The following is an 11,789-nucleotide window of genomic DNA, read 5'->3' as shown; positions in this document are numbered from 1 at the left end:
ATAAATATTTAAATTATTTGGATATTTAAGTCTATTTATAATCTTGCTGAAGAACATAACGATCCCTGTGTAGTACAGAACATCATGGAATGTTGCCCCTAAAAAGGCACTGAACTGAACCCTCCCCAGGGATAAGAAGTGTCTGTCTCATTGGCAGCCTTGAGCAGGATGTCACAGCTCCTGAGCACAGTCCCCTGTATGGAAGGCCTGAAAATTTATGTGTAATTTTTCCCGCTTCAGACAATAAAATTCATGACTGTATCTACACTGAAATAGATTACTGACTTATTTATAAAAGCAGACATCTACAGCACACAACGAAGTAACAAAATACAGAGGTTTATTGACAATTGCATGTTCTGACATTTGATTTCCAATCTCCTTCTGTCCCGAAGAAAAGCTCAGATCAATCTTACCTGATGAGTTGAAAACATTGTTTAGATTCCAAAGAAAGAAATGCAAGAAAATTAACATAGTTTAACTAATTTAAGGCCTAGTTAGAAGTTGCTGTTTAAAAGACAGGCACTGCAGCCAATGCACATCAGGGACTAAAAGATGCCAAATGCTCAATATTGCACACGGCACCAGAGCCTGCAGTGCAGAAAGCAGCCTCTGGTCAACTTTCCCACATGACAGCCTCCTGTCAAGTACTGGAACAAGGAGCTGAAACAGATAGATGTGTCTGAGACAGCCAGAGGCTAGAGAGCACAGACTCAGGAGCAGCTGCTAGGAAATACATGTTTGGAAGTAACAAAAATCCATTTCAGGGTTGTAGTTTGAGTCACTGCCTTGTTTTCCTAGGAGGACAAATAACAGGCAGCTCCAAACCAATCTGAAAGGTACAAAGACACTGAAATCCCTATTCTCCATGGCTGTTTTACCCTTAGCATTGCCCCATATATTTCACGATTTGAAAAGGCAAATAAGTGTCCAAGCAATCACCCACCCTGCTGCCACAGGAGAACTGTGGCCTGGAGAGCACCACCATCACAGAGAGCTTTAGCACCTGGCCCAGCATCCCCTCACTGGCAGCACTTCCCAGGGAACCTGGGCTAGAACAGCAGTGGACATACAGATAAGGCCACTTGTTCTTTGGTGTACCTGAACAACTCCTGTTTGATACATCAGATTTAAAAAGTCACTATTCAATACATTGAACAGTCAGCACCTAATGTTAACATTCATATATCAAAGTTGTGGATACAATCAAAAAGTCCATTCAGAGAACAAACCCTACCCCAAAAATGTCTGTGCAAAACATGCACATCTTCCAAACATGATTTACAATAACCAGCACTAACAGAAGGTTTGTATTGCTTAAGTCTTTGTTTTTCCAACTAGGATAGTCTACAGCAAAAACAACTATGGCTTGGTGAGAACCCACACAGCTCTCCCAACCTTACCAACAAAAACGTGAGGCAGTCAAAGGCAAAGGTAAGGCTCACCAAAGACAGGAGAATTCACTAACAGAGTTAGCACAGACAAAACAAACAGGAAATTCACTGTGGTGGAGAGAGGAGAACAGTCATAGTTTCCATGGGGTGCAAAGTGAAAACCTGTGCCAAAGCTAAGGCATCCACACATGCTGGGTTAGAGTGACCTGGTTGGACACCTGGGCATATTCTCCATGGTAACTGTAAACTTCAAGTTGCCTCTGTGCAGAGTACCATAAAGCTATTTTTTGCACCCACATCTTTACCAGAACGTGTGCAAGCACTCAACCAGGGCACTTTTAAATAAAAGTCTTCTAGAAGCACCTATGTGAAATAGTATGTTGGACTGCCATATGTCAAGACCCAGTCATTGTAATCAGCAGATTACCAAAGGCATCAGAAAGGTCTGAATACCTGGGAGGGGAAGACCACAATCTTTATAAACGTAGCAATGGTTTATAAGTATAAAAGAAACTTTCAGCATATTTTGTCCTTGTATCAGCAATCACGTGTTGCAAAGCAAGAAAGGAGAAAGAGAACCAAAGACTGAAGACACTTCTAACAGTGGCAGCACTACTTGTTCCAGTGGAACATATTTACATTCACGTGACTGCAAGTCAGCTCACGCTGTAAAGCTGCATCCCACTGCCATGGGGAAAGCCCAGCCTACCTGCTGTACTTTGGAATCTTCAGGTGTGACCTCCAGGCTGCTCCCCATTCACGATCTTTGACATGTTGGCTGCATGGACAAGCCTGACTCCCCTAGAGTGCCCTAAGCCACGAGCTAGCTAACAACCTAACAGTCTGAGGAACCCACCACAAAGTAGCACTGATCTTTCACAAAGTTACACTAATGTCCCCTCTGCCACCCACCCAGGCAGGCCAATACTTACATCTTCCACAGGGCACCCGTTCCCTCCCCAGCCCGCCCTCCCCAAATCACCAGGTTACCTTTCCTACACACTCTAACGTAACCCTCATCCATCTGCCTAAGAATCTACCCACAAGCAATAGTCTATAAACTGACCTCGCCACCATAGACAAGAGTTTCTGTGCAGACTCCATTAGGGACAGTGCCCTGACGACCCTAATAGAAGGCAATGCTGGATTTCCCCCCAGGTGGATTGAGGACTTTGTTGTGTGAGCGTGGCCTTGGCCCCAGGCGGGGCTCGTGATTGTCTATCTTGGGTTCTGGCTCTTTGCATCGCTCCTCTTTGCCCACATCTTTTTTCTCGCCTCCATCTTCCAGCTGTGGTTTGACATTTTCTGTAGCTGCATAAAAGAAAAGGGATTAGATCATTACATCACCATTCTGTAGTCCACAAAGTGCCTCATTTTCTGTAGACTATATTATTTCCCATGTCTTCCATCCCCAGCACACCAAGGTTTCCCATTATCTGTTCATTTTTCCTGAAGGAAACAGGTGCTGAGAAAAGAATTTCACTTTCCACAGCAATTCCTCTCTTCCTTCAGCAATCTTTCTAACGAGAATATGGAGGCTCAGCAATACACCTTCAGAATGATTTTGGCAGTTTCAGGAAATTAAGAGATACAAAGTACCAATCAATCCTTTCAACCTGAGTTGAAAAGCAGGGTTCCCATCACTCTTTACCAACTATTTGTTATTTACAATTACAGAAGGCCAAGATTACACACTTGAAGGAGATGGCAAGGGAGGAAGAAGTAACCTGATAGGATGTTTTGCTATATACAGATTCCATATATATCTATATATACACACATGGTATCAAGCAAAGCATAAACACACAGACATAGAGTAGCAAGACTCATGCCTGTGTTCTCCTCAAAGGAGGAAGAAAGCCATCTTCCTTAGACAAGAGATTAGATCTCTGACTTCTCAGTATATTATCCCAAAAACATGAGACTAAGGCTGGTGTTTAAGTGGAAGCATAAGAAACTATTCCTCAGAGCATATCTTCTCAAAGAGCACAAAGAAGGGAATCTCTCTTGCTGACCTTCTAGCTTCATTGGCGTTTCATCTTCTTTCAAGACAATGTGATCCTGCAAAGAAATCAAGAACTTAGTGTATTATCGTTCTCAAACATCAAGTCTGTCACAAAAGCCTTCTGAAAGTTTTGCTTTGTTTCTGATCTAAGTTTGTATGTTGATTACAGTAAAAGCAAACAGCTGCAGGCACCGTGTGCAGCTCTTCATCCCCTCCTCCACTACAGAACTCCAAAAGCAGGGGGACAAAACTCCTGTTATGGCAAGGTGCCCATCTCAGACAATTTATTGAAACATGGGTGAAGAGGCTACAGTGGATCATCAAAATGGTAAGCACAGCAGAGCTGGGCTAACAGCTGGACTCCATCTTAGAGGTCTTCTGCAATCTTAAGGATTCATTGATCGTAAGGTCTGGAATTACCATTCCTGTTGAGCACCCACTACCACCCAGGAGAAGTTTGGCACACACAACTAGAACATAAGCAGCCCCTGAGGATCTTATTTATATTCAGCAATTCCTGTCTTCAGCAAGTATCCCAACGGTCAGGTAATAAACAAAACCTCTTAAGACCACTTCCCCAACAATCCCAATTGACTGTCACAAATACAGAGTCACACTTTAGAGAGGTGTGTTTTCCCATCCATGAAACTCAATTTGCAGAAGTTTTTGTAAATATGCTGTCTCCTTTCCACCCCAGTATTTCCCACAATTCTAATACTCTAATTAAAGACAGGAATTTCTGAAGTGTTGTCCTCCATTTAGTCAGGAATTCATGGGAATTAATGTTACATTTCTAAAAAGGAAACAGTGACCATCCCAATAAAGGGGTACAGAGGAACAAAGCAAAGCCCTCTCCTACACCAACAGCACTACTCCTGAGAAAACCTAGCTCCCAGTCTTATTTTTCCTCCTACTTTCTTACTGCCCCAAACACTACTCAGAATATGCATAAAAGGCTAAGCCTTTCTTGCACACTCTGTTATTAATATTGTTGCTGTTACTGTTAATTTCTTATTTCATTGCTGTTTCCAGCAAATTGTTCTTATCTCAACCCGTGATCTTCACCTTTTGTGCCTTCAATTCTCTCCTCCAGTTCTGCCATGGGGGAGGGTGGAGTGAGCAAGTGGTGTGAGGTTTGGAGTGTTTCAGTGGGAACACTAAATTGGGGAATACCATTCCTAAGCCACAACAGACTTATTTGCCACCCAACATGGGGTACGAACGGTTGAGATAATAACAGAGCTGTCCAGAGTGAGTTGGAAACAAATTTGATCTAAGCATTTGTTGTATTAGGTAAGGAGCCACTGGTCAGAATATTGCTTGGTCTGTTCATGTGGGTGTGGTACCTAATCCTGTATATATTCCCATATATGCAATATGTGCTCCTTGTGATGATATTTTTCAGAGCAGGGAGAGGGATCAGGATTGCTTTGTTGCTGCACTGTGGGATATTGGTTTATGACATGATAACATCAAGGGCAGTGAGGGTCATTTGGGATGTGTGTTCAGTGCTGCTCTCTTGCCCTTACCTTTGGGAGTCCACTAATAATCATACCCAGTCTGTGGGAAGAACAGGGGAGAATGATTTACCCCAGCTTTTCACCCCTTTTTTCTCCTTCAGGCTTATTACAACAGCCTTTGAGAATCTTGAATTCCCTTTGGATGTTAATGAAAGCATGTTCTTGTTGTTAAGTCTGCCAGGTCTCCTCAGTGCAGTCCACACTGCACTGTTTAGTCAAGAAAGAGATTTCTATGGAGGTATTTGGACATCTGCCCCAAGGGTGGATAGTCATGAGTGTCATGGAATGTGGGAGAAAATGGGCCAGCTTTTGGAGAAATGGTTTGGAAGTTCACCTCTGAACAACCACAGGACCCTGATGAAGTGGAGAATCTTTGACAAGAGAATGCTGTGGCAACTCCAGAGAACTTATTGCAATGTGCTGGGCCCTGGCTGCTATTTATTAGACACTGCTCATCACCAGACAGAACCCTCAGGGGGAGGAGAAGGAAAGCAGAACAACAGGCACCATGGCCACTCAAACTGCAGCTGAACCAGAGGAACAACTTGTGCCAGTAGCAGGCAACCCTATACAGAAGAAATCCAAGACCAAATCAGTTCTCCCAGTGAGGGATGAGGAGGAAGCAGGGCCCTAAGAACAGGAGAGATAAGAGGCAGGGCCAGCTGCAAGATATGCGAAAACACTTCAGCCTCCAGCTGAGAGAGCCCCTGGTGACCTGGCTGCTCCAGAGCTGGGATATTGTGGCCCACAATATGAAACCAGATGGTGGTGAAGCCAAGCAAGTGGGATCCCTGTCCTGGGATACGGGCACTGAACACAGGATTGGGAAGAGAACAGAAACTCTCAGCCTCTGCAGGCGACTCCTGTTAGGCGTGAAGGAAAGGCACCCTTTTCCAAGGATGTTCTAGTAGTGGACCCAAGCAGGTGGAACATCATGGAGAAAGGTATCCAGTACCTCAGATAATCAGCTGTGCTGGAGGTAATCCATAGGGATTCAAATAACAAGCAGTGCCCTGTAGATCCAGATGAGGACCAGTGCACACAATCCCTGGGGCAGAAGTTTATACAGAGAGCACCATCGTTGTACATCGACTCATTGGCAGTGATGTCAATGAAAGGAGGAGAACAGACTGACACCACTGACAATACCACACCAACTGGGACTTTGCGAGCCCCATCCAGGACATAATTTGTGAACTGTAGAGCCAGGGAGCAGTCAGCAAGATTTGCACCCCGTTTAATAGCCCTACAGGGCCAGTGTGTAAGTCCAGTGGAGAGTGGAGACTGACAGTGGACTATTGTGGCCTGAAGTCACCCCACCACTGATGCCGCTCTGTTGGACATGTTGGAACTTCAGTACAAACTGGAGTCCAAGGCAGCCACCATCGACACTGCTAATGACTTCTGCTCCATCCCTTTGGCAGTAGAGTGCAGGTCACAGCCGGCTTTCATCTGGAGGGGTGTGCAGTACACCTGGAACCAATTGCCCCAGGCTGGAAACACAGCCCACCATTTGCCATGGACTGATCCAGACTGCACTAGAAAAGGGTGAGGCTCCAGAACACTTACACTACATTGATGACATCATCGTGTGGGGCAACACAGCAGAGGCAGTTTTTGAGAAAGGGGAGAAGATAATCCAGACCCTCTTGAATGCTGGTTTTGCCATAAAGCAAAGTAAGGTCAAGGGACCTACCCAGGAAATTCAGTTTTTAGGAGTAAAGTGGCAAGACAGACATTGTCAGATTCCAATGGATGTGGTTAAGAAAACACCAGCTATGTCCCCAGCAACCAGCAACAAGGAAACACAGGCTTTCCTGGGCACTGTGAGTTTTTGGAGGATGATTATTCCAAATTACAGTCAGTTTGTCAGCCTTCTCTATCCAGTGACATGGAAGAATGATTTCAAGTGGGGCCCTGAGCAACAACAAGGTTTTGAACACAATAAACAGGAGACTGCTCATGTAGTAATCCTTGGGCCAGTCAGGACTGGATAGGATGTAAAAAACCGTGCTCTACCCTGCAGCCAGGGAGAACGGTCCTTCCTGGAGTCTCTGGCAAAAAGTACCTGGGGAGAGACCCAAGGACGACTCCTGGGATTCTGGAGTCAGGGATACAAAGGATCTGAGGCCTGTTACACTCAAATTGAAAAAAAGAGATCCTGGCAGCTTCTGAAGGAGTTTGAGCTGCCTCAGGAGGGACTGGCACTGAAGCACAGCTCCTCCTGGCACCCCGACTGCCAGTGCTGGGCTGGATGTTCAAAGGGAAAGTCCCCTCTACACACCATGCCACTGCTGCCCTGTGGAGCAAGTGGATCACTGATCATAGAGAGAGCTCAGACAGGAAACCCCAATCACCCAGAGATCTTGGAATTCATCACGAATTGGCCTGAAGGCCAAAATTTCAGACCATCATCAGAAGAGGATGAGGAGAAGGTGACATGTGCTGAGGAGGCCCCACCATATAATCAGCTACCAGGAAATGAAAGGTGACACACTCTCTTCCCTGACAGGTCCTGCCACATTGTAGGGACACATGCACAATGGAAAGCTGCCGTACCCGGTCCTATGCGGGGAGTCACAGAAGCCATTAAGGGAGACAAGGCGGATCAAGCGAGGCTGCAAAGCTGCAGGCTGTCCAGCTGCCTTTAGGCATCACTGAAAAAGAGAAATGGCCCACACTCTACCTCTCCACTGACTTGTAGATTGTGGCAAATGCTCTGTGGGAGTGGTTGGACCAAGGGAAAAAGGCCAATTGGCAGCTCAGAGGGAAACCCATCTGGGCTGCTGAAGCATGGCAAGACATCACTGCCTGGGTAGGGAGACTGGCTGTGAAAGTCCATCATGTCAGGCTGCTGAAGAATAGCGCAACAACGGATAGGTGGATTGAGCTGCCAAAATTTAAGTGTCTCAGGTGGATACGGAGTGGCAACAAAAGGGTGAATTATTTCTGGCTCTGTGGGCCCATAACGTCTCAGGTCAACAGGGAAGAGATGTAACATCCAGAGGGGCTCATGATCAAGAGGTGGACTTAAATATGGACACCATCTCCCAGGTTATCCATAACTGTAGAACATGTGCTGCCAAGCAGGTAAAGCGTCTGTGGTGTGGGGGGCAACGGTCAAACTATAAATAGGGGGAGGCCTGGCAGATTGATTACATCACTCTCCCCAAACCTGCCAAGACAAGCGCTACATGCTGACAGTGGTGGGAATAAACACTGGATGGCTGGAGATGCACCCTGTGCCTCACAGCACTGCCTGGAGCACCATCCTGGGCCTGGAAAAGCAAGTCCTGTGGCAACATGGCACCCCAGAGAGAACTGAGTCGGACAATGGGACTCATTTCAAAAAAGGCCTCACAGACACCTGGGCCAGGGAGCACGGGATTGAGTAGGTGTGTCACATTCCCAGTTATGCACCAGCCTCTGGGAAAGTTGAACAGTACAATGCACTGTTAAAAACCCCATTAAAAGCAATGGGTGGTGGGACCTTCAAACAGTGCGATCTACATTTAGCAAAGGCCAGCTAGTTAGTTAATACCTGAGGCTCTACCAATCGAGCTGGTCCTGCCCAATCAAAACCACTACGTACCATAGAAGGGGATAAAGGCCCTGTGGTGCATACAAGGCATATGTTGGGCAAGACAGTTTGGATTAGTTCTGCTTCAAGCAAAGGCAAATCCATCCATGGATTTGTTTTTGCTCAAGGACACACCAAGTCCTTGAATTTTTGCACTTGATGGGTAATGCAGAAGGACAGGGAAATACAATGTGTCCTTCAAAGGGATTTGATTTTTGGGTAAGGACAGTCTGTAATGTTGAATTGTATGACAGTGGTTGCTGAATGACACTGCCACTGTGTGCCATAGCTACCATGGACAATGAAGACGGATTGCTCCAGATACACCAGTCCTGAGCTCCCTGTGCAGCTTGAACCAGCTGACAGCACACCAAGCCTCCTGCCCTGGGAGACATTTTAGGATGGATAGAACCCACAGTCCTGGACTAAATGAACTCAGAAGACATCTTAGAGGTTCATTCATTGACTATGGAAATGACATGACGTAGATTGTATAGAATAAGGGGTAAATAATGTCCTGGTTCTGGCCAGGACAGAGTTAATTTCTGCAGTAGCCAGGAGGTTATTCTACACCACCTCATTATCAACATAATAGCTACTCACTTATTAGTATCTACTTAGAGTAAGGCAGCGGGTTGTAAATCCGCATATAGGGCACCTAAATACAGAAATAAAATAATTGGCAACGTATCCTGCTTTTTACCCAAACCCAGATTTGGTCATAACTACAAGCAACTATTACACATCACAGGTTTAAGATCTAAACCCAACTGTATAAAATATGTATAACAACTGTAATAACAATTACAGTTATTACAGTTGCAAAGAGACACTTTCATCTACCACAAATCAAGCATCTGCTGGGCTTGACACCATGGCTGATCCCAAGTTCACTTTTTCACTGTTGATCACTTAAGCCTAATCTGCTGAAGTGCTTTCACAGTGACTGTAGATACAGGTACTTAAGGGAGACAAAGTGCACAGCCAGGCCACATGAAGGTTTATGACTGTAGCTCACTGGGGTTCACCAAATTCCCAAATTTGAATCAAGATCACCTCTAGCAAACTGCAGAATAAGGAGAAATATCTCCTCCCTATCCACCTTAAATGCCTCTTGGCTCTGTCAAGAACTCCAGCTGCACCTCAGAAGAATGATCAAAAGCTTTTTTCTCTTTTCCTTTTTTTTTTTTTGAACACATATCCAGAGTCTAATTAATACTTTTACAGCAAACTGCAGAGCCTGCAGAGATGTGATGCACCCAAAATAACAAGCTATCAAAGAGATTTTGGGAATAAAACTGTCTAACTCAAAGTCCCTCTGTGCACAATTCAGGTCTGTTCTTAAAGAGAGCACTGCGACAGAGTGTGAGAGGACCCCTGGAGCTGCTTCTTGCTCTGACAGCAACAGAAGTACAAATACCTTGGGCTTGTTGGGGTGTGCTCGCACAATGCTGGGAGAGACAGGAGACCCAAAGATATCGCTTGTCTTCCCACCAGGTGGATTCATGCGTGGACGAGGCTGAGCAGAACTAGAGTCCTCAAAAATGCCACTTTCTTTTCCTCCTGCAAGGCAGTTGTTATTATCACTCTATATGAAAATATTTAAAAAGATATAGGAACTCAAGGACTTCCAGAGCCCTGCTGCCTAGGGACTTGCTTTTGTTTGCCTAGCTGAAAACCTTTGTTACAACAATTCACCAGTGGATCTCAGATTCAGGGCTGTGCCCACTGCAGCTAACTGCTGACACAGCTCTAGAATAGAATCTGTTTCCTTTCATCATTTCCTAGACCTCAACTTGGAAAGAATTAACATTTGGGTGATGTGGTAAAAAGTTTGTGAACATGCAGATCACTGAAATATTCATATATTCAAAAGTCTGAAGTGATTTGTTGTTCAAGCCTGCTCAATATGCAAAAATGCAACATAAAAAAGATCACAGTGTCCCACTTTAGGAACATGAAACCAGTTCTGTGCTGCAACTCAGAGCCTAATAGCACAGAAAGAGGGGGCAGGTCTTACCTGGAGGGTTTGTTCTTTTTGGAATGTTTTGAGGTTGTTCTGATGCTCCAAAAATATTGGATGCCATCCGGTGTGGTCTGCTTGAAGAAGACACTTCTTCTGTACTCCCAAAGAGATTACTAGAACCTCCTCCTGGGGGCTTCAATACCCTGCATCACAGAATGAGGAGCAAGATACAAAAGTTCATTTAAAATTTATAGCATTCAACATATTTGATGACCTCTTCCCACTCTCCCTTGTATGTAACTATTCTGACTTTAAATTACCTTAGGTAATTCTGCTGTGCCCAGTATCTGCTTTTCAAGAGCTGTTCTAATAAAGTATTCCCAAGTTCAGCACAAATTTTGCCAATCTCCTGGTGAGTCAATTTGATCATGAAGCTATCCATGATTACTTAGAACGTTGCTAACGGTGTCAGCAGCACAAATGACTACTCTCCCTGTGGTGTTCCAGAAGCAACAAAAGATTAAGAGAAGCCATATGACTGGTTAGAGTTTTAAAAATAATCATTACAGAATCAGACTTTCTGCTAAACTGTACATACCAACTATGCATCCCTGATACAATTCAAACCCAACGACTTTTATTTAAAAGCAGACATTTCAGAACTACTAAAAAATTTGCCAACTCAACCATCAGTTATCATAGTAGCTGGTGTAGAGTCAGAATGGAGAAGCGGAATACCAAAAAGCCAGATTTTTAGTGATCAAGCTGCAAATCCATTAAAACCAAAGCTTTGTACCAGAGGATATCAAACAGATCTGCAGAAAAATTGGAGGTTACAGCAGAAATGGACTGACTTCTAGAAAACCTACCAAAAGTCATGCTTGTCCTTGGGTAGTAAGTCCACAGTTAATGCCTATGTTTTGTATAACAGACTTCAGGTCCGGCTCTGAAAAGGAACTGAACCACTACTTGGGAGCAGAATCAGTGGAATCAATTGGAAAATTAACAGAAAAAGCACAAGAAAGCAATGGATACTGAGGTATGGCTGAAAAGCAGTCTAGTGGAAAAGGACCTGGGGGTACTGGTGCCAGGGGCTGAACATGAGCTGGTGTGTGCCCAGGTGGGCAAGAGGCCAATGGCCTCTGGGCTGTATCAGAAATAGTGTGGGCACAGGCCCAGGGCAGTGCCCATCCCTGTGCTGGCACTGCTGAGGCACCTCCAGCCCTGGGGACAGTTCTGGGCCCCTCAGACAAGAGACACTGAGGGGCTGGAGCGTGTCCAGGGAAGGGAACGGAGCTGGGGAAGGGGCTGGAGCAGCAGGAGC

General features: G+C 45.1%; 1 protein-coding gene across 4 annotated transcripts in view; it reads right to left on the bottom strand.

Annotated features, from left to right (window-relative positions):
- Window positions 1-319: 319 nt before the first annotated feature.
- The window catches only part of JPT2 (Jupiter microtubule associated homolog 2), a 15,694-nt gene continuing 4,224 nt past the window's right edge, over window positions 320-11,789 (bottom strand). For 2 of the 4 annotated variants that reach the window (XM_027665887.1, XM_027665886.1), the window contains exons 2-5: window positions 10,520-10,668; window positions 9,920-10,062; window positions 3,410-3,455; window positions 320-2,705 (exon numbers count right to left, since the gene is read on the bottom strand). In XM_027665887.1, coding sequence (XP_027521688.1) covers window positions 2,521-2,705; window positions 3,410-3,455; window positions 9,920-10,062; window positions 10,520-10,668 — 523 coding nt within the window. In that variant the 3' untranslated portion in view covers window positions 320-2,520. Of the gene's footprint in view, window positions 2,706-3,409; window positions 3,456-9,919; window positions 10,063-10,519; window positions 10,669-10,785; window positions 10,937-11,789 lie in introns of those variants that run through there. The other 2 variants (XR_003531335.1, XM_027665885.1) reach the window with 2 other exon arrangements.

This window comes from Corapipo altera, unplaced genomic scaffold, assembly GCF_003945725.1.
Source record: "Corapipo altera isolate COAL_440 unplaced genomic scaffold, ASM394572v1 146, whole genome shotgun sequence".
NCBI lineage: Eukaryota > Metazoa > Chordata > Aves > Passeriformes > Pipridae > Corapipo > Corapipo altera.
The sequence above is the reverse complement of the archived record's forward strand: the minus strand, read 5'-3'. Positions and strand labels throughout refer to the sequence as shown.